The 22,677-nt window shown below is 39.8% G+C and overlaps 1 protein-coding gene across 8 annotated transcripts in view; it reads right to left on the bottom strand.

The window, feature by feature from the left end:
* Positions 1–22,677, bottom strand: part of ITGB3BP (integrin subunit beta 3 binding protein) — a 63,604-nt gene that overhangs the window by 26,456 nt on the left and 14,471 nt on the right. For 4 of the 8 annotated variants that reach the window (XM_078392945.1, XM_072997744.2, XM_072997743.2 and 1 more), the window contains exons 4-7: positions 14,467–14,542; positions 11,345–11,423; positions 9,001–9,094; positions 6,336–6,395 (exon numbers count right to left, since the gene is read on the bottom strand). In XM_078392945.1, coding sequence (XP_078249071.1) covers positions 6,336–6,395; positions 9,001–9,094; positions 11,345–11,423; positions 14,467–14,542 — 309 coding nt within the window. Of the gene's footprint in view, positions 1–959; positions 5,069–6,335; positions 6,396–8,767; positions 8,823–9,000; positions 9,095–11,344; positions 11,424–14,466; positions 14,543–22,677 lie in introns of those variants that run through there. The other 4 variants (XM_078392946.1, XM_078392947.1, XM_072997746.2 and 1 more) reach the window with 3 other exon arrangements.

Genomic DNA, 22,677 nt, shown 5'->3' on the forward strand with positions numbered 1-22,677 from the left:
TGAGTTAAGTTGTTTTAAGTAGAGGCTGTTTATGTAAAGTAAATAAATTTCATGCCTCACCATGTGATGATAATGTGACATTCCATCTGTATCAAGCCAAAGAATAGTCATAGGTTTTATGTCCTATGCGTGGCTAATTAAAAATAATGATGGAAAGCCACATCCAAGATTCAAAAGCAACAGAAAAGAGGATGTTCTTTCTCTAGCTCTGCTCTTTTTTCCTTTATGCTTTCATTTCTGACACTCCCGTTCTTATTAGGAGAGGGATGTGGCTCTACATGACCATGTCAGCAGTGCTAAATGTTAAAATTTAAGTTTAACCTTTTCACTCATCTATGATTTCCAATGCCATACTAAGCTCTAGCTGCCTTTTGTCATATGCATAAACGGCTGAAGAAAACATAACAATGTGCAGTTTAATTAAACACTTTTTTTGGACACAAATATCTCACAACTGGTTGACAACTGGCATCGTGCAAGGAGTTCGGGGAATGGCAAAATAGTCATCTCCTTTAAACCTGAATTCTGAAATACTTATTAACTACTTGCTGGGCCCAGTGAATCCGCTGTCCCCTAAAAGAGACTACAAGCTGCAACGGACAAGCATCAGATAAACAGATGGGAAGCCAAACATCCCCAAGCACTTTTTCCGTATCCTCAGGCTGCAACACGTGAAATTCATGCCAGTCATAGCAACCAGCCTGTAATGGAACGGCAGTCAAATTTTTTAATTTAAATAGAAATAGTGGGAAGCCAGTTTTGAGAAAGTTACAGAAAACCACCAATGGTTTCTTTAGGGTGGGGTAGGGATTCTCTTTGCAAGAGGGTCTGCACCACTTGGAACAGCCTTGCTTTTGCACCATCATTACAAAAGAATGATGGTGCAAAAGTCCTACATATCACCAATACCTACGTTAAACTTAAATGAGCCTGTGTTGTGTTGTTCATTTTGATTTTGAGGGTAGTGATCTCAATGTCCAGACTGTCAGGTATAGGCCTCATTTGCAAGATTCTGCTGAACTCACTGATGTTAAATAGAAGCAGTATACTGTATGTTCCCAGTGTGTTGGGCAAGACTAGTGGCCTTCTGCTCCTCTATCACATATAGGTCCTACATTGCTAGATCCCTGCCTTCTCCACTATAAACAATACTAACTGCCACTGGGATGATCTTAGCATCAAAGGTGGTTTTAGAACATCATTTAAAGGAAATGTGTATCTTAAATAAAGAACAGAACATACTTCTTTTCAAGAATCCTGCAAGCAGATATGAAACAAATAAAGAACTAAGGAAGATGGGAAGAAAAACAAACTAGAAAATAGGTCATTTGTTCACAATGTGTTAAAAATAAAGAATGAGAAAACACCACTCAACACATCTGACACTCAGCAAGCGAAGTCTTCATCGTTAAAATGTCCTTTAATCTATTTCTTTTAAAACTAAATCATAACCACAAGGGAGAATTAATCTATTTGATCAAGATGTGTGGCTGCCTGTCTGGCATCATGAACACACTGCTGAGCTAAAGAGATTTCAGATCATATCGATATAAATGCTAAATGACTCAAGCCGAGGAAGAAGGAAGTATTGCCTTGAGTTGAAGGCACAGGACTAAGAATTAGCTGTCCTCTCATTTCATACTTTCTATGGGGGACCAGTCTTCATGGCCATTAAACACAAATTTGTTGCAGAAAAATGTGGGCTCTTTCCTTGTATGAGTGGGAACCATTGTACCTGTTACTCCAAACATGCAGAACCAACCAGACATGATGCCAGGAGATTCTGAAGTCCTTAGGCTTAAGTCCAGTGTTAGTCCCACTTATACCTGGAGAAGAGTCGGTGAAATCAGTGGGGCTCAATGCAACTGGTTACAAACAAATCCCATTCATTTCACTGAAAATCCTATTCCTTTCATTGACTCTGTACTAGCTCGAACCTGTACTGCATTTGCCCCACAGTGTTTGTCATGCCATTTCTGAATGTTTTGGGAACAAGGCCAGAGGGCAGCCCTATTTTGTCATGCTGACTGACAAACAGATCTTTCTCCATCAGCAGCTTACCTGCTGCTCAAGCCACCCCGTAAGCACGGTATGAGTGAAAAATCATGGCATGCTGGTTAAAAAGGAACAATCTGCTTGCCATCCAAGGCATTGTACCCTTGAAAAATTCAAGTTTGGGTCCGGGTTTGCCCACGTTGAGACAACCTGAACAAAACAGAGCAGGTAAGATGTATTCCACAGAATGTCATGGAAGCTACTTGTTTATTTAATCTGCTTGTCAAATTACCACAAGTCATGCAGCTGCACAGCACAGAACTGTTGTTGTTATGTGCCATCAAGTCACCTCTGACCTATGGCAACGCCATGAATGAGTTACCTGTAAAATATCCTGTTCTCATCTGCCCTGGTCAGGTCTTGCAAACTCAAGCCTGTGGTCTCCTTTAGGGAATCAATACATCTCATATTTGGTCTTCCTCTTTTCCTGCTGCCGTTCACCCTTTCTCGGCATTATTATTCTTTTCCAGAGAATCTTGTCTTTTTGTGATGTGCCCAAAGTAGGACAGCCTCAGTTTCATATTTTTGCCTTCAGATATAGTTCAAGCTTGATTTACTCTAGGAATCACTTGTTCATCTTTCTGGCAGTCCAGGGTGTCTGTAAAGCTCTCATCCAGCACCACATTTCAAATGAATCACTTTTTTTCCCTGTCAGCTTTCTTAATTGTCCAGCTTTCGCACCCACACAGAATTGTAATGTCCGTTGTTTTTTTAAAAAAATCATGCTTCTTAAACTGGGTCCCGACCTGCAGAAGCAGTGATGTCAGTCATGCGCTTCATGTGCTTAATGCAAGGCATGTTCCTGAGTACCTTGCTGAGATGGGCCTTTGCAAAATAGAGATCATATGTCTCTGAGATGTGGCAAGGCTGTATTCATAAATGTTTGCAAAGTGCTCTCAGGTCCTCCAGTAATAGGCACTAGAGAAATATTATTATCATTATTCAAGCCTTGAGATGCATCAAGGCTTTATTGTTCACTCAAAGACCTGAACCTAAGATGATGTGGCTAAGAAAGGAAAAGCAAAAAGGTTACAGACGGGGCGGTCCAGCACTTCCATCACAGAATTAAAGTGTTCCTCTCAGTTTGGTGGGGTGCTCACATGAGGAAATATTTATTAAAAAAACAGTTCTAACATTCAGTCCCGTGATCCTAAGCTATGTGCCACAGTAAAGAGAGAGTTGACCATGTGAAGAGTGTATTCTCCTTACTATTAATACCTGGTTAATTTCATCCACAAATACAGTAATGTCTTTTTAACATGGAGGAAAACTGCATACATGCATGTTAAGCGCTGGTGTTTATTTCCTATTATGTACAGGCAAGCCCCTGTTACAACTACCTATCATGTATACAAAGGGAAAAATTCACATGTAGCAGTTTTGTCACATATGAAAGCATGCTTCTGGTTTTCGGTTGGAGCAGGATCACATTACAGGACAACGACTTTCTAAACCATCTTCACCACATGCCCAACTTCATGCCAGTCCTCTATCCTATTAGGATTGCTCACCACAGAGGATTCTGGGTATCATAGTCCTTGAAAATAACTTTTCCAGGTTGCCCTTGTATTGTAACCTATAACCCATAGCTTCCAGACAGGCTTTGCAATCTTTTTTAAAATTAGCCATTGCTACTTTTTATTGCTCCACCATTTCTAACAGAGTTACCACTTGCTTCCGTCCCAGAAAGAAACAAAGAACAAAGACACCATACAAACTTTTCCAAAATGACCGAGCCAGCATCTAAAGTGGAGCTACAGGTCAGCAGAAAATGAATTGCAAGTAATAATGCTTTCCTGGTATTCCCAGCATATTAAGTGGTGGTGCTCTTCCTCTTTCCAAAAAAAAAAAAAAAAAGCAAGACGTTTTCCATTAAAGTATTAACTAAGGTACAATGTTTCTGTAACACATAAATTATTGGGTAGCTTATGGAAACTGAGAGAAGACCTGGTTGAAATACAGTGGCTTAAGGGTTGGGAAAACTTGCTCTGTGTAGACAGTTCCTTTGGCCTACGGAACTACAAGTAAAATGCCTACTCTTCCAGAGATCTTTAACTATTAAGGTTATATTTATATATATATATATATATATACACACACACACACACACACACACACACACACACACACACACACACACACACACACACACACACACACACACACACACACACACACACACACACACACACACACACACACACACACACACACACACACACACACACACACACACACACACACACATCTTAATCCATGGTGAGGAACTTTTATGAGGGAACATAGAGTTGGATTCTTCTCCATGCCCCTCTTCAAGCCATGCAACATCAGCCGGTGAAGTGACAGTGCTGATGCCCGGAGGCAGCCACTGCTCCCTATTGTCACCGTGTCCTCACCCACCAGTTTACACGCCAGTTGGGGACCTTGCTTTGCTCCCATGGAGGCCAAGAGGGGAAAGAGGGAGGCCCACTGAGCTGGTAAGCCAAGAACCGGCCGAGTCCTATGACCAGGATTCACGCCGCTCCCGAAGCACGAGCAAAGTGTACCCACCCTTTGTTTCCCACTGGGCCTACAAGGCACGGTAGGGGCAAAACGATTAAAGCCTGCACCTGGGTTGGAGCAGTAGCTCAGTTGCTTTCCCACATCCTGTACCTTCATGGGCTAGCCTGCTGGCCAAAGGTGGCCTGTGGGCTGGAGGTTCCCCAAGCCTCTTCTAGCCATACTTTTACAGTAAAAGTTCACTTTTACAGTAAAAGTTCACCCGGATAATCAGCTCAGGACAGTCAATGTGCCCCGGAAAGCAGAAACAAGGAGGCTGCTGCGGCTCTTTATATATATAAAAAAAGAAGTGGACACTTTGGAAGCTGCCTGAATTCTGGCCATGGGGTTCAGGAGGCTGCTGACGTAGCACCTCGGTGTCCTTCATTCTTGTAGCTTTCCCCAACCTGGTTCTTTCCAGATGTGCCCGAATACAATTCCCATCATCCATTGCTAGCCATTAGATTGGGGAAGACTGGATCAAAGTACAAAAAGGGGGGGAGGGAAAAAGAAAAGAGAGAGATGATGCTTCTGTCTATCCCTGAATCAGTTTTTTTTTTCCTCTCCTCTCTTCCTGACGTTCTGGATCTATTCTGTCGGGTTCAACTTTTCTGTCACTGAGGAAGAGATCTCTTTTATCCCATCTGCTCTGCCTGGGCCTTCTCCTTGTGGGCAAGCTGCACACTTGCATGGAGGTGAGAGGAGAGCACAGACAAGCAAGTGACTTTCAGTCTTCTCCCTGACTCTTCTCTGTACCTATAAGGGAGAGTTCTCTCTCTCTCTCTCTCTCTCTCTCTCTCTCTGGAGGCACCTGGGGGGGGGATTTGAAAATCCAGATTTTCCAGCATCTTGAAATCACACAGAGGGCCTTCCCAAGTGATCCCACCTGTACAGGGTGGTGAGAACCAGGGGAGATGGAGGCAGCATGCTTGTCCCTGCTGAATGGCAAACAAGGCTATGCAGCTGCAGATCCCCTTTCTGCTCTCAGGACCAGCAATAAGAAAAAGTCAACAGAAACTGGACTTAACATAGAAAAGAACAAATAACTACCCAGGACCCTATTTGTGGGCCTTAGAAATGAAAGAGATGTGACATATATATGCTTATTCCACTATTGCCTCTCCATACAGCACACCACTAATGTCAAACAGGTCCAAATCCTCTGAGGGCAGTCAGGAACTCAATAAGGCTAATATATGACTGTGCCCTACAGCCTCATGTTCTGACATTGCATCTGTGACACAGTCCCCCCCCCAAGCATCTGTATTTAGGGTGCACTCGTCTACAAAAGAACTGTATAGGAACATTGAGCAATGTCTGTTTAGGCTTCCTTTTATAGATGCGTACACCATACACATAGATCCTGGGGGAGCTACATTGTAGGTGTGATGTGGGGGAGGGGAGCCATCCTGTGTGGCCTCATGTGTGTGCTAGCATTACCAGATGCCTGAACCATTGTATACACTAATGACAGCGCAGTTAGGCACTTAGATAATATGAAGGCAAAAAGCAATTGCTGTTTTTCCTTGTAATATATCTTTAAGATACACAAGCAAAGACAGTTCTCCCGCACCCACCCAAAAGGGTTATGCTTTGCTGCAAGGAAAACAAATCCGATATGGTATGTTGCAAAAGGATCGTGTAAAGCCTTGCAAAGGACATTCACTGAATGGAAAGCTGTGACAAATCATTTGCTATCAAAGCAAATAAGGCATGGTTTTAAGGTGAAGGAGGGAAATTACCTTGGGCAGGATGTCTTACACTGCTTCTTTTCAGTAGCTTCTGCTTTCTGGCTTGTTCTACTAGTTAACAAAATATATTTAGACATTATGAAAACATTACTCGTGATTGTAATGTACAAGAACAGCAAAAAAGTTTCATTCTCTTTAACATCCAAGGAAATGTGATCGCAAATTACTGGACTGGATGCACAGTTCCCTGATCCAGTTTTATGGGGTGCTCTTGGGCCTCAGGCCCTCTCACTGCACCCATCTGGAAAAGCATGGAAGACTGTGGTGGGATGGAGGAAATTAGCAAAAATGGACTTCCTCCCACAAATACACTTTAAAAACAAAACTCTGCTAGATGCACCCCATGAACAAGATGAGACACTGAGCGAAACCTAACAAGGCTACCCGTATGCAAAACCATAGGGGACCTGCATCTGATGGACCCTAATCACATCTCAAAGTAGTTTAATAGCAACCTTCTTCAGTTTCCGTTTACAACAGCTTGAAGATACTGTACATCCGACAACAATTATGGATAGCTCAGCGGTTTAGGTCAAAGGTTGGGATTAGACATGGGAGCTTCATATTCATATCCCGGGGGATGCAAATACAAAGCTCGGCACCACAGGGGCCATGGCGGTCCATTCCCACCCTGCAGAACCAGCCCGACCCACTCACTGGGCTCCTTGCAGCACGTGCGTCCGATGGTGGCAACAACTTGCCAATTGCGGATGTAGTCCTGCTGGCGCTGCCCCGCCTCTCCCCTTAACCAACCACTGAGCAGCTAGCTGAGTAGGGAGACTCGTCTTCCTGCCTCCTTGCCAGAGCAGTCGGCTGTGGGCAGAGGATTGGGTGTGATGTTGCCACTGTCAAACATGTGCACTGCGAGGAGCCTGGGGAGTGGACCAGGTTTGTTCGAGGGCGGGTGGGAATGGACCCCCATGGCACCTGTGGAGCCGAGGCTCCCATGCCTAGCTGAGAGTTCAATTCTCCGCAGTGCCTTCTTGACAGGAGTGGGATTCAGTGATCCACAGGGTCTCTTCCTGCTCTGCAGTTCTAGGACGATGATGATGATAATTATGGCGTTGTGGAGACTCTCAACAGAAGTCTTCCACCTTTGAAAAAAACTGAATATTGTTTTCATCTCTCCTCTTGGCATCTTTATTTGTGAACATAGGAAAAGGGATCATAACACTTCATACTTTTCACCAAGCATATTCAAAAGCTGGCAATAGAATCTTACTTAAAGGCAGTGGTTTTTGCACATATGGTGACGATGATCCTTAACTTTTTGGGGAGGTGGGGAGTGTATAATACTTTATTAACAATATCATGTGAATACCCAACCACTAGAAATGACAAGATTTTTTCTTTCTTTCCTGCTCTTTCTGCAGCCCTCCATATACAGCCCAAAGACCTTCTCTGGAAGGTTTGCAAGCTTCCTAGGACAGACGCGGAAGGTGCCTGGTGTACTGCAGCAGGAAGGAGGGTGTGCATCTACTCACTCTCTAGTTCTGCCGGTGGAAGCAATTTCATCAGCAGAAAAAATCCTGCTGGATCATGACTAGTATACACATCGCTAGACAGAGTGGAGAGCCTGCTGCAAATCTTAAAACTGTAGAAATGAAATCTAGAATTAGGATAACAATTGCAGATAATCCCATATGTAGTGGTATCTGCCAAATGAAAATGAAAGATACACCTGTCAATGTATGGACAGTTTTATAAGCTGTGGAATATAACTGAGATAGTCAAAACATAGCTGTTTCATTTAAGAACTAATCAATTCACTCTGAAGTTCCTTTGTAACATCTTGAATATACAGAGAGGTCTTTGGACAATAGGAAGGGCTACAGAAAAGGCAGGAGAGGAAGAAAGGCCTGCCTTTCTAGTGTTTGGATACTAATGTGACATTTGATTTAGGTCACTGTTAATAATATAATAATCTTAGAAATGCAGAACTGGAAGGGACGGGGGGGAATCAAACACCCAACTTCTGGCTCCGCAGCCAGAGCCCTAACTCACTGAACTTCCTAAAAAAAAACCTTGAGTTTAAGGTGTCAATGTCACCATATAAGCAAAAATTATTGACTTTAACCATGAATATACATTATTGCTATAATCTTGGGCTACCATCCTGTATGGTGCCCAGTGTACTGTACTAGATAGCGACTGACTAGGATACAGGGGATCTGGGTTTGAATCCCCATTCAGCCATGGAAACTCACTGTGGGAGGATGGCACTGGTAAAACCACGCTTTAAAGACTTTGCTTACCATGAAAGCCTTATTGGGTTGCTGTAAGTCGATTCTGATTTGACAGCACTTAACAACCATCCTCTATACGCTTATGTGGGAATAAGTTCCATTTTACTGAATGGTATTTACTTCTGACTGGGCATGCAGAAAATTGTGCCGTACACTAGTTCCAGTTTTATCTACTATAATCTATAATCATACCACTTACGTATGGTGAATTATTTTTCTTGGTGTCCTGTGCCTACAATAACCAGAAAGTTACTGTACAGTAGTATAACTCAATTAGTTGTGAGCAACACATATTATAATATGTGATGCTTCAACGACACATAAAAACCAAATTCTGAATGCCTGAAGGAACATATATTAGCAATATATACAGATACAAAAAGCATGAAAGCATCAGAGGTTTTTCTTACATAGCTTCCTCGTTTTTCTCACTTCATTTTTTAAGTGACCAGAGTTGTCCAAAGCACCTATAATGTTCTCAAGCTCTCTGGTGCCCTCTAAAGCCTAAAAGGTGAATTTAAAAAGAGAGAAAATCTTACTGCTGAAAGTCCTCAAGACGGGCATTTCCCAAAACTCCCATTTGTTTTGCCTCTTTCGTTGACATGGCTTCACAGATGAACTGCAACATGCCTGCATGCCTCACCAACACAATCGGTAGCATGATGTTCCTTCTTAGTTCACTGGCCTGAGCAAATGACCGCTGAGAATAATCAACAGCTTGCCAGTTTGCTATTTCCAGACTGCTTTTTATTTTATTTTATTTACTGGAAAGCCACTCCTGCCTTAGCCCATTGGCTAATTTACCCAAACCCTCTTTATCTTGACATTCATGCCCTTCAATCAAAGGCACGGCTCTGGCTTCCATCCTGGCCATAAATGCCATCCAATCCACCACCTCTATGCCTCCTGCTGTTGGATCCAAACCCCGCCAGAGCATTAAAACGGGCAAGATAAGCTTACAGAAAGTGTACTGCCATCCGCTACAAGCTGTGGGTATGACAGCACAGAGAATACTGCCCGTCGAGCAGAATAAGACCATATAGATGTTTAGGTTCCTTCTTGCACCATGTATTTGTTAGTGCTAAATGTATTAACTTCAAACTTAACAACTTCTAAAGAAAGACAAGAGAAATGAATTCCAGTTTGTTTATTATTTACATGTCTCTCCTGGACATCACCTAGGGGTACTGGGAAAGTCTCTCTGGTTTTCCACCTGGTTTATGCCTCCAGTGCTATATCCATAGAACAAGCATAAGCAGCATACACAAAAGAACTGTCTATCCACCCTGTTTGGCTCTTCCTGCCTAGGGAGCAGCCGGATAAACCCAGAACACCAGCAAGGAGAGTTTTAGCATGAAGCCCACACCCAGCTCTCAGCTCGACACTTTCAAACCAGCCTATGGAGCAGAAACTAATGACCAATCCTGGCTTCAGAGTCGACCTTGGTAGGATGACAACAACTCCACAGTTCCAGTTTGGATAAAATGCCATGCCCAGAGTTTAGAAGAAAATAGTAACACAACACTTCAAGGGATGGCTTGTAGACAAAGGGCCTTCTCGGCAGCTGCCCCCAGACTATGGAATGCCCTCCCGACTGAGATTCGTCTGGCGCTGACGCTGATGACATTTCGGCGCCAGGTCAAAACCTTCCTGTTCCAGAAGGCTTTTAATTGAAATAACATCAACTGTGGGTCCTGATGGCAATTTTTAGAGTAAATATTTTAATTGTATTTTAATTGTTTTATCTTTTTTACTATAGTTAAATTGTTGTAAGCCACCCAGAGACCTTTGGGTAGTGTGGGTGGCATATAAGTTAAATAAAATAAAATAAAATAAAATAAAATAAATGGATAAAATGAACATTTTACACATAATTAATTCATTTTTGTAAGCTTTCGTATGCTAAGGCATACCTACTGCAAGTGATTGCAGTGAAACAAAGGATAACATCTTTATGTAGTATAAGGGTCACTGGTTTAAAAATGTATTACAACTACCTGTGGCTTCACTGTTTCGATATACTTTCTGCTACAGGGTATTGGCTTGTGGCATTTTCTTATTGTTAAGTAACTCTGCTAGTTACTTTGGAATAACAAGAAAGTAAGGTGTTGTTATAAAAATGTTGCTATAGGTGGCTTTGCCATTACTGCTTTGAACTGTGTATTTAGGTGATTTTAATGGTTGTTATGGTGGAGTTGATTTAATTCTATTTTAATGATTATGTGCTTATATTTTTGCTTGCTATTATTCTTTTGTGCAGATTATAAAATCTTAGAACTTAATAATTGTTTGACAGAAGCACTTTTCCCAGTTTTAACTGACCTTTCTGCTCTTGGCTTGTTTAGATGTTTCTGCTTTCATAAGGAACTAAGAATGAACAATCAAAGATATGCATGAATGCATAATTCATGAATGATAAATTTAGAATTCTCAAGAATTCAGCCTAATCTTTACATACAAATACTGACACTGTAAGGTGAGAGTATTACAGCTGATTTAAAGACATGCAGGAAGATTCACAGTGAAGTAGGAATTTCTGCTCTGATCTTCTGTCCCCAAATCCAGCTGTCTACTCACAAAGCCACAGTAGCCATGTTTACACCCTGGCAAACGGAAGGCTGCAATCATCAGCACTGTTGAATCCCACCATTCCCAAACAATGTCTAAAACAAAGATCAAGCAGCAAAGAAAGAAAGGTCTCAAACCCCATCCCTACATAAAATTCAAAAAAGATCAAGAGAGGAGACAACAGACCTGTAAACTGGTTAGGTTTTGTCTGATTTGCATGAAGGTCTCCAGGGAATCTTCAACTTTACTCTGCAGCACTGAGAGTCTAAATTAAGAAAGGAAAAGGTGGCATTTAAAACCACAGCATTAATTCTCAACAGCAATCTGGACAAAAAGTAAATATAGGTCCTTGAACCTGATCCAGCAGTCCAGGTAATTCCCAACAACTTAAATGTGACATCTAATACCATGCATTACAGTTAAAGTAAACCTCTGAAAGATTGTCTATGAATGCTTATATTCTGACATATATCTGGGAAACATCCCCAGGATTCATCTTGCTTCCCTTTTGCAGATGTTATTTTGCGAAATGCATAAACATACACCTAGTCATACTTTCATCTGTCATCACTCTCTCATCACCTCCGCAAGTTCTGATATACAAAGCCAACGCCACCCTCCCATGGTTTGAGCTGCTACATAAGGATTCCAGCCCTCTGTACCATGTAGCAAACTTTTCAGGAGCAAGGAGAAAACAGACAAAGGGCAGAACAAGAATCAGGGGAGGGAAGATGGAGAAAATGCTAGTGTCAAAAAAAGGGGGGGGCATCAGAGTGCTCAAGCTCAGAAGAAGCACACCAAAACTGGTTCTTAACCTTTGTTACTCATGTTTTTGGACTGCAACTCCCAGAAGCCTTCACCATCAGCTCTGCTGGCTGAGGTTTCTGGGAGTTGTAGTTCAAAAACACCTGAGTAACAAAGGTTAAGAACCACTGACATAAATGAATCCTATAAAATAGAAAGATGACATGAGCTTAAGAACTAATTTTACTCTGCCTTTCATCAGGCAGCACTTCAGCTGGAGCGGATGCACTCTGGCTTATTCCTAGCAGTTCGAACAACTGAAGCAGTGCTATAGATTCAGATGGGCCACTGCAGAGTAAAAATACGTTGCTATCATAACATTATGATATATGGCCGTATATGTGGAACTCCCTCTGACAACCAGTGTCACACATGGTGTTTGACAGATGACATATTCTATATATATTTTCTGTCAGTCTGTAAAGATGTCAGAAGCACAAATACTAGTATGTTAAGTCATGGGCAGATAACTTCCATGTAAAATGAAAACATATTTTGAAGTTCTGCTTTAAAACAGGGAGCATGGAGAACTTATACAGCAGATTAATCTTTTTGTGGAGCTTCTGAGATAGCAAATATGCTTTAAAACAATGCATGTGGTCCTTACACATCTTATAATAATAATCTTAGAATGCAGAGCTGAAAGGGACCCTATGGATCATCGAGTCCAGCCCCTGTCCAGGAGGCACAGTGCGGAATTGAACTCCCAACCTCTACCTAAACCACTGATCTATCCAGCAGTTCTTTAAAGCAGAAGTGATTCAAAAGGCTGGGAGGTTGCTGTCACACTGGCAAAGTGATAAGAGAGTCATGCATGATGCACAGGTTGCCCATCTCAGCTGTTTTTAATATATACATAGCAAATTATCATCATGTATCTATATCTATATCTATATCTATCTATCTACCTACCTACCTACCTATATGTGTGTGTGTGTGTGTGTGTGTGTGTGTGTGTGTGTGTATATACACACACACACACACACACACACATACACACACTGTATCTAACTAAATGATGATAATTTGCTATGTAAATTTTTGTATTTTAATTAATTAATTTTAATTAATTAATTATATTTAAACATCGTCTTTCTCCCAATTGTGAGACCTAATGTGGGTCAAAAATCACTGAGAGATTGAATCAGCAAAAACACACTAAATTAATATTTGAAAAAAGAATTAAAACAGATGTAAATATTACAATAAGAAGTTAAAACTATTATCAGTTTACCGTTTTTCTTCCCTCTAAGTGAGATTCTTAAAAAGTTCACGTCACCTTGACTCTGACATAAATTACACTGGGAAACTATCCTTTATGTGTATATGAAGGAAATTGCAAATGACTACCAAAAAAGCAAATTGCATTCTAGAGAATCCTTACTGTGCTTGTGCACCACTAAAGGAAAAGCTGTCTTGATGAGGTGAATTTCAGCAAAAGTGATGGTGTCAGTCACTTCTGCTCGTCCACACCAGTGTCCAAAGAAGTATAAATAAAAAGCTCACACCAGCTTTGCAGCCCTTAGGTAACCAGTATGTATAGTCCTGTACAACAAAGCCCAAAATCTCCAAACTGCTAATACATCTCCAATGGCAGTGTTAAAAAATCTCAAGAAAAGTCTGAGCGCCAGTGTGCTGTAGTGGTTAGGGTGTTCAAATGGGACTTGTCAAGGTTAGACTGTCAGATTAAGATTTGGGAGACCTGGCTTCAGTTTCTCATTGGCTATGAAGCACAGTGGGAGACCTTAACTATGTCATACTCTCTTATCCCACCAGGTTATAATGAAGATAAAAGCAGGGAAAAAGAAATCCATGCATGGTGCCATGAGCTCGCTACAGCAAAGATGGTATATAAATATAACAAATGAATAAATGTAGATTCTTAGGGCTAAATGATAACAATATATTCTCTGGATAAGTCTTTTCTTGCACTTTCTTTTTCTTTTTGAATTAATTTTAGATCTACCGTGTTTTCCCGAAAATAAGACATTATAAATAAAATATTAATTTTTTGCTTTAAAAAAGCATTAGTGCTTATTTTCAGGGGATGATTTATTTTTTTCATGTACAACAATCTACATTTATTCAAATAGTCATGTCATCTTCTGGTTGCTGCACAGTGGTGGAGGGCGGGGTTTCACTTAATGGGTTTATTTTTGGGGTAGGGCTTACAGTATATTATGAGCACCCTGAAAAATCATACTAGGGTTTATTTTCAGGTTAGGTCTTATTTTGGGGGAAACAACGTAGTTTGATAGACCACCATACTTATTGTATTGTTATTTGGGGTTATATGTTGGTATGAGTTTTCATTTATAAACTGCCCCGAGTAATATTTCTGCTAAAGGGGTGGCAAATAAATAAATAAATAAATAAATAAATAAATAAATAAATAAATAAATAAATAAATAAATAAATAAATAAATGTTGGGAGATCCAGCTGCAAATCTTACTCACCATACAGTATGCTGTGTTGCCCCCCTTCCCCCATTAGGTGATCTTACCTGTCACTCTCTTCTATCTGAGGTTGCCCCTTTCTGGATGATTTCATTGCCAAACCTTTGGGTACATCTCTCTTTCCTACAAATAAGACATTAAAGAAATAAGAAAAAAACAATTTCATTTCTATACTTACTAAAGGCGAAACAACAGCAGCAGTAACAACAACAGAGCTACCAAAAATGGCAGGATTGGGAACAGCATACGTACTGCACCAATATTTAACAGATACTTAGGTTTTTTGTTAAAACCTGTATCTTTTATATAATATAATATAATATAATATAATATAATATAATATAATATAATATAATAATAATAACTTTTCATTCCACAAATACACCAGTGCCTTGTACAAAACAACGACAGAGTTTTTTTTTACTGAAAAGACCAGATCTTAGACAAAAGAAATGTGACAACATGTTTGGGTGATGTATTATTTTGTTACAGCCATGGAAAACGGAAAATCCAAAGTTATACCCAGCCTCTGTCTCCACTGATGGTCCCTTGGCCCCGCCCCCTCAAGAATGAACAGCCTGGAATCAAGAAGATATTTTATTTGTTTGTTGATTTCGTTTCTATGCCACCTTTCTCCCAGTGGGGGGACCTGAGGTGACCTAAGATATCATAAAGTCCGAGGGACCGGTAAGGACCAGAGATGAAAGGAAGGGCTGTTTCTGTGAAATGGAGTGTCTCTCTTGGATCAATCCCTGAAACCACTAGCGGCTCCCTCACCTGATCCCCTCCCACCAAAGGAATGGGCCTGAGACCTGGATTATATCATCAATAGTCAGGGATCACTTGGTCCACAGGTATCCATTTTATTTTAATAATTTGTCAGTTTGAAGGCCAATTTTGGCTGAGTCCCTATATATGCGTACAAACAAGCACTTAAACACACATTTCGTATCTACAAATCGTTAAATTATATAAAATTCTCAGAAAAGTACGTATCTGGTCTGAACTACAGCTTCCAGAAGCCTTCAACCAAATCAACTATTGGTTTTTGAAAATGTAATTTTTTTGAAGCGCGAAAGAAACAGACGGACAAGGAAGATTATCAATATGTGTTTTATCTTGGTTAAGTTTACATAACAAGGAGAGTATCTCTGAGATGGGAAATGTTAGGATTTTTTTTACTACACCTCCCAGAACTAGTGGCCACCAGGTCACTGGAATTGTAATAATAATAATTTAAGAAACACTCGGTTTCCCCTATCTGAAGGCATTTCAATAAGAGATATTAGTGCTCAGTCTCATGCCAAGACCTGGGTGAAGGAGGCAAATAAGGACTGGACTAAATGATTTTTTTCCAGATCTATGATGCTAGTCTTATATGGCAGGTGAATTGTTTCAACCTTAAGACAGTGCCTTTAAGATTGCAGGCTGTTCCCCCTATCCTACAACCTACTTAGAGGAAGAGAATTGCAGTCCTTGAGGTATAAGATCTTGTAGCAGGTAGAATCAAACGATTCTGCTCTCTCTGCAGTCACAAAACTCATTATGGTAACCTTGCAAGATACAAAGAATAAGCAGGAGCATCTATGCCCATGGAAGAATACACAGGAAATGTAACATATTTTTGTTTGTTTTCTTTGCTAGCTGACTATAGAACTAACCTGGGAGGCCCTACTCTAGTCCTTTTTTCTAATGCCAATGTCGGATCAGTGTTCCCAGTCTACCAATCGTATATGTGCATCAGAGGCTGCCTACATGGATTGCATGCAAGGATTCTGCATGCCTGCCTGATGATGGGGTTGTTGCCAGTCTGGGTATGTCAGCACAAAAATGCGGGAAAAAACAGCAGGTTTAGCAGAGTATTGATTAGTCCAGGTAGTCCAGAGTAACTCACGCACACACCAGCAAGTTCTCCACCACCACATGTATTTACAAGATATTTACAGTAGTTCAGTCTGGCAGCATAACAGGTAGCATTCATCACAAAGCAGGAAGATACACCAACTGTTCAGTTTCACATATGCACACATATACAGATCTGCTTGTGTCCAATCACATTATGTGTTGCATCATGCATGAGTCAGCACTGCTGAGTCATCATGACTCAGTTTCTACACATCTGTTCATTATGGCTGCTCATTAATATACTTTATTCTTCTCAGGCCTGTAAATTTACCTTGACAGGGTTGCTACTCATAAGGTAGTACAAGTTGAAACTACAAGGTAGTATAAGTTGAGAGAGGAGCCTCGATTCAGAAATGTGGAGAAACATTGCCTTATGCTCCTTTTTGAAAGCAAGCAAAGCAAGATGCCCTGGCAAAGGATTTGCTGATCAAGCTCAGCATCTGTCAGGGCAGATAACTCACTGCAAAAATTAAATGGAAGGTAACTGGATAGCTATTATTTTTATCTATGCACTTCTTTAACTATAACAGCTACCTCAAGATCACAAAAAAATAAAATCCCATCACTTCCACAGTGCTCAAATCATCAGGACATGGTGGTTGGCAGAAACCATACTTTTCATTTGATTCACTTCAGCCAGGATCACATCACTGGGCATATGCCAGAAGTGATCTGCCATCAATCCCTGGAGTTTCCTGTCCTGGCACCTCCCTCTTCCTCTATCTCTGGTGGAACCCTTTCTCTGTTGTTGGGCTCTGGTGGGCCTATTCAGTCCCAATGTGACAGTTGGCAATGGCTGTACTCTAAGAAGCACCAATTGGTTGAAATCTATCATATTTATTTTTCCTACAGCACAAAAACGGCATAATCTAAAGCCTGGAGAAAACCAAGTATTTACAGTGTCTTTCAGTTCCATTGTTGTTTCCAAACATGCTTTCTTCTCTGGACATCTTCTGCTCAGGCCTTTTTTACGGACCATCCACCCAACAACTATCTCACTAACTGCACTCTTAATGTTTTTTTTTTGCCATGATTCCTAGGAAAATTTTTGTTACAAGGTGCTACTGCATCACCCAAAAGACCATTATGAAGAGATTACTGAGGCTTTCTTCAAGTTTGTGCCTTCATTTGAACTTCGCCTTTTCTGTGCACTTACCCTGTTTTATTGCTCCTTGCTGATCATGTGGGGGAATTGTTTTTTATTATTTATGCTTAGATGGCCTCTCTTCAGAGCCTTGTGACAGTTTTCCACAGTAAGAGAGGAAAGCTTTAATTTCTGGTTTTCTTGAATTCTTTCCTTCTTCTTAACAGCAAGGAAATGGCATTTATGATTATTATGGTACTATATTAAAGAACATGATGGAACCTTCAGTTTCCTTCTACTTCTGGCTAAGTGTGGAGGAGGAACTCTTAACAGAAATGTACAGTTCTAGTCTAGAAGTAATCTTGGTCTCAAAAACAAGCAATTATGCAATTTGTGAACCTGAGGTACTGCTGCATAAAAATCTTTTCAGTGGAAAGGAACCTTTTTCTCTTATGAAGGGCCACTGACCCATGGGAAAACTCAGAATTGCAGCCATAGATGGGCGGAGCCAAATCAGACGGTGCATATAACCTAAGTTAAAGTGGGCAAAATTAGTAGCACTGCATGATTATATCTCCTTTTCTTTCTCCTGCTCCCTCTGCAGGTCTCATGAAAATCAGCCCATTTTCGAATGACCCTTGAATTGGGTCATGATTCACTACAGGTTTGAATGAAACCTATTTTGAATACCTTGGAATATCATAAAAAAAGATAAAATGCTCGGAAGCATGTGCAGAGTATATCCTCTGATTAACACATTACCACTATTAAGTCTGATGCATGTGAATTAAGGCACTAAGAACTAGAACACCACAAATGATTTCTATACAGCCTTCTCTCATCTAAGGAATAAAAAACTCTGGTTAACTGAGTTACTGGTCTAAGATCTGTTTGATTCACCATTCCTCTGCATGCAAGCAATTCTGATCCTGTTTGGTATTTACTGGTTTTTGAATATTTTGCAAACTGCTATTAAGACATTTAAGAACACATATTAACACATTTAAGAAAACATTTTCTTTAACAATTTATTAAAAGTCAAAACATCTAAATTTAAGCACTCAGATCATGCTTATCAACCAACAGGTATCTGATACAACTGAATTTCATTGTTTAATCCAAGAATTGCATTCATCATATCGTGTAGTATTTAATCTAAACAATAAGGACACAATACCATATAAAATAAGATGATCAGTGTGCTCTATAATTTCCCTGAAAAAATGAATGTAGGGTTTGTGTTGCAATTGTTATTCAATTCACTTGTGAAGGCTCAAAGCCAGGGGAAAAATAAAGATAGTAAGTGGAAATGTCCTCAAGGTTTTCTTTAAAAGCTTTTGTTTCAGGCTTAAATTGCCTATTTTTATACTTCTGGCATAATAAAAAGCACAAGATACATTATTGTGTTCACCCGTATATCAATAACACATAAATCTTATAATTAAATAGATTTTCAAGAAGAAAAACTTAAGATATTTAGGGGAAAAGTAAGAATTTGGAATCTGAATCCTTGCCACCATTATGTACTTGATGAAAGTAGAAATGGAAAGCTATTGCTACTTTGCTGAATAATTATCCATCTAAATGTCAGCTGCAAACACGTGGTCTCCCTTTTTATGTGCAAAAGGACTGTTCCCTTATGCCCATATTTAATTACAATATGGAAATATAGCACACACTCACCTTTGCCTTTGACATCCCAATACACAGGCATTTCACTCCTTCAGGCATTTTCTCCCTTTTTTGTCAGAAATAAAGCATGTGAAAAATTCCAACAGATCTTTCTTCCCCTACATATTCTCACAAACTGAGAATCATGTGTGGGTGGTAAAAGCAAATTTTGTACAATCTAGCCCACAGAAGATTGGTTCAAAACTTTTTTTAAATCCACCAATAGCAGAATTTGCCATTTCAATGTTATACCTTGCATAGTTTTACTGTAAATGTCACATACATCTGTTATCAATTAAATGGGACAGGATCAACTAACCAAAGGCACACCTCCACATACTTCTAAACAGCCAAGTGGCCCATTCATATAAAACAGATGCAGTATTTAACATGGCACATAATGTGCAACTGATATCTCTTTTTAACTCGCCAAGATTATGTACATGAAGTCCTAGATCATCTCCTCTCCCTTTCTACAACTCCTAGACTGAATAATCTGGTCAATTTAAACAGAATGCATGCTGCTCCTATGCAATGGGAGCAGGAATAGCTCTTTCATATGCTTTGATGACTAACTTGGGTTTTGACTGCTACTAAATTGTAGTGACTGATGAGCACTTAGACGTTGAGATTTAAGAGCTGATCTATATAGACAATTAGCTCCCTCTACTGTACCCTGTCAAAATGGAGCAACACCCAGAAACTCAAAACATATCTAAAACCATGGAAGGGGGGGGGCACCAGAAAGGACCTCTAGGAATTCTAGGGGGGGGAAGCAGTGAAAATGCCATGTGATCCATTTTTGAGACAAAGGACAAAATCCAATTAATTCATGACATTTGCATGCACATTTGATAAAAAAACAGGAATGAGCACAAGCTATAGCAGAAGGCACAGTAGTAATGAAAGGGGTAGGAGAAAGAATCCGGTCTAAGACTCTTGTCTACACGATATAGACAATATGAGCAAATATGGGGGGGGGGGGCACATTTTTGTCCCAAGACCATGTGACACACCACTTAAGTTCCAGCAATGCTGTTTTCAGACATTCTTATTTAAAATAACTGAAATAGTTCAAGTTTGGGGGGCTTTAACATACACCCAAGCAGCACTGCAAAAGTTCCTACTCCTCGAGGCCATCAGGATGGCAATAAGGTTTCTAAAAAAAATCTTTAAGTTTCATTTTATGAGAGGCTATCAGATCACCTTCAGGGTCACAGATATAGCAGGGGGGCACCACATGAGCCCCATAAACGGCACATTACCCATCCCTGACCTAGACTAAAATCATGAGTTACAATAGATCAGCCACTGAAAACATGAAACTAACTTGTTGCTGACATTTATCTCCATCACAACAAGCTTCTATCTGTCTCAGCCCAGACTATACACTTTGCCGATAAGCTTGAGAGCTTAATGACTTGCTATGTAGGAATTATCCTACAATTTAATGTAAGCCTGAATAGAACCAGGTGGCTGTAAAGCTGGAAACTAACTATTTAGTTTCCAGCTAAGTGAGATACCTCACTTGATATCTGAAAGTTGGACAAAAATTTGTGTCAATATTTTCCCTCCCTCGACTGAAGAAGCTGGGGTTTCTTTCCAACACTGGAATTCAAGGGTGGGAATGCGTTAAACTTGTGAGAGTTAGAACCTTCAGCACCACCAGCGAGAGCCTGTTGCAAAAACAAACTCTCTTGAGTGCCTAAAATTAATACAATTTGGCCCAACTGGCCTGATCCTCCCCCCTAAGACTTCTTCGTTTCAGCAGTGGAAAGCAGGACAAAGAAATGTAATTTTGTTGTTACTGTTTTTAAACGAATCTTTGCTACAGCAAATCATACAGAAGTCCACCAGTAGATCACATTCCACCTTCTGTTCACTGTTGAGGCTGCATTCCTGGAAGTTTAAAATTCTTCAGGGAGATTATTCCCAATGGTATGTTCATTTCAACACTTCAGTGATTTGCTCACTCGTATTCTACACTCTTCCAGAAACTACTTAAAGACATAACACATATGACACAGAAAAGAAATGCAACTGTTTCTCAAGAAAAACTGATGAAATCTGCTCGGCGATAAAAAGTTTTAAGCGCTCCCTTTAATTGCTGGTGAATGAAAATCCATAATCACATAACAGAGTTACATTTAGATTTGTACATGTTAGATTTGATCTGTATTCACAAAAGCAAATGTATTTCTCTATAAGAGAGAAATACTTTACAGCTCCAACAGTATTAAACTCTCCATTAAATAAAACATTTTGAAATGAAGTCGCCACAGTTTCTAGACATGGTTATCACAAACAATAATGCAAGGCAGAAACTTTCTCAATGCTCAGCTTTTCAATGAGAAACTTCCCTTTCCAAATGAACCATAGTTTTGTAAAACTCTTTAGTAACATCAGATGGATGTCAATAAACAAGCTTTGAAGTTGTTGCTATTGTTTTAATTAGCCAATAAATATATATATACATTCTGAGTGGGGGTTTGGATTGTTGTGCTGTATTGCTTTGAATGTGTTTTTGGTGTGGTATTTGTTTGACCCTTTTTAGTATTTGTATACTTACTGATGTAAGCCCCTTTGGGTCCTTCTTAAGGAGCAAGGCAGGATAAAAATATTTTAAGTAAATAAAATAAATATTCCTAAGCAAGACAAGTTGGATCCAGATCAGCTAAGTGCTCTAGCCGTCAAAAGATTGCCGTTTTTTCTGTGTAATTATTTCAGGTAGTATGAGGTAACAATACATACATGTCTTATTAATTCATTTAAAAAAACCCAAATAGACATTATAATCCATACATGATAAGGTTATGAATTTACCTTTGACCTATGAAAGTCAAATAAAAACCAAAATTGTGAGTAAAGTGTTAGTCACTTTCAACAAGTGCAGAAAGCAGCATCTCAATTCTCTTCTTAAGCTTGGGAGTTAAGTTAATCTCCAGTTAAGATTTTGCGCTGTCCATCGATGTTTTTTAGATCCACAATCCAAGATGCAAACATCTTTGCAGGAAGAGAGCTCAGGGTAAAAGATAGTGAATTGTTAAAAGTCACAAAACAAACCTTTGGACTTGATACGGATTTGAACTCTCGTTCTAGTCAGATCTCTAATCACTGTATCCAATACTCAGCTTAAGTACCCTAGGCCAACTCAAATCATATTTTATTTAGGGAACTGAAAAATCTTCTGGAACTCCAGTTCGAAATGTTCCATAATACTCTAATCATTGATAGTGAGTAATCAAATGGAGCCTATGACATCTTTTGGAGATAAGCAGATATATTTTTTTCAAAAGGATGCAATTTTGATAATATGTTTTTATTGAGACCTATGTAATGTATGGAGGACATAATTAACTTGCATTGTCCAAAATTTGATGCCATAACTTGTTAACTGGAAAGTATCTGTATAAACCAGGTGAAGAAATTACGTGTGTATCATGATACAGACTGCCCGTGAAAGGTAAAATTATTTGCATAAGATTAATGACAGATGTGCCAATGCAAAGCGGGACATTATAAAAATAGGATACAACATATTTCTAAGGCAACGTAGTCCTTTGATTTAACAAACACCAGCATTAAACTGGTTAATATC

Source organism: Pogona vitticeps, chromosome 4 (genome assembly GCF_051106095.1).
Source record: "Pogona vitticeps strain Pit_001003342236 chromosome 4, PviZW2.1, whole genome shotgun sequence".
In the NCBI taxonomy this organism is placed as follows: domain Eukaryota; kingdom Metazoa; phylum Chordata; class Lepidosauria; order Squamata; family Agamidae; genus Pogona; species Pogona vitticeps.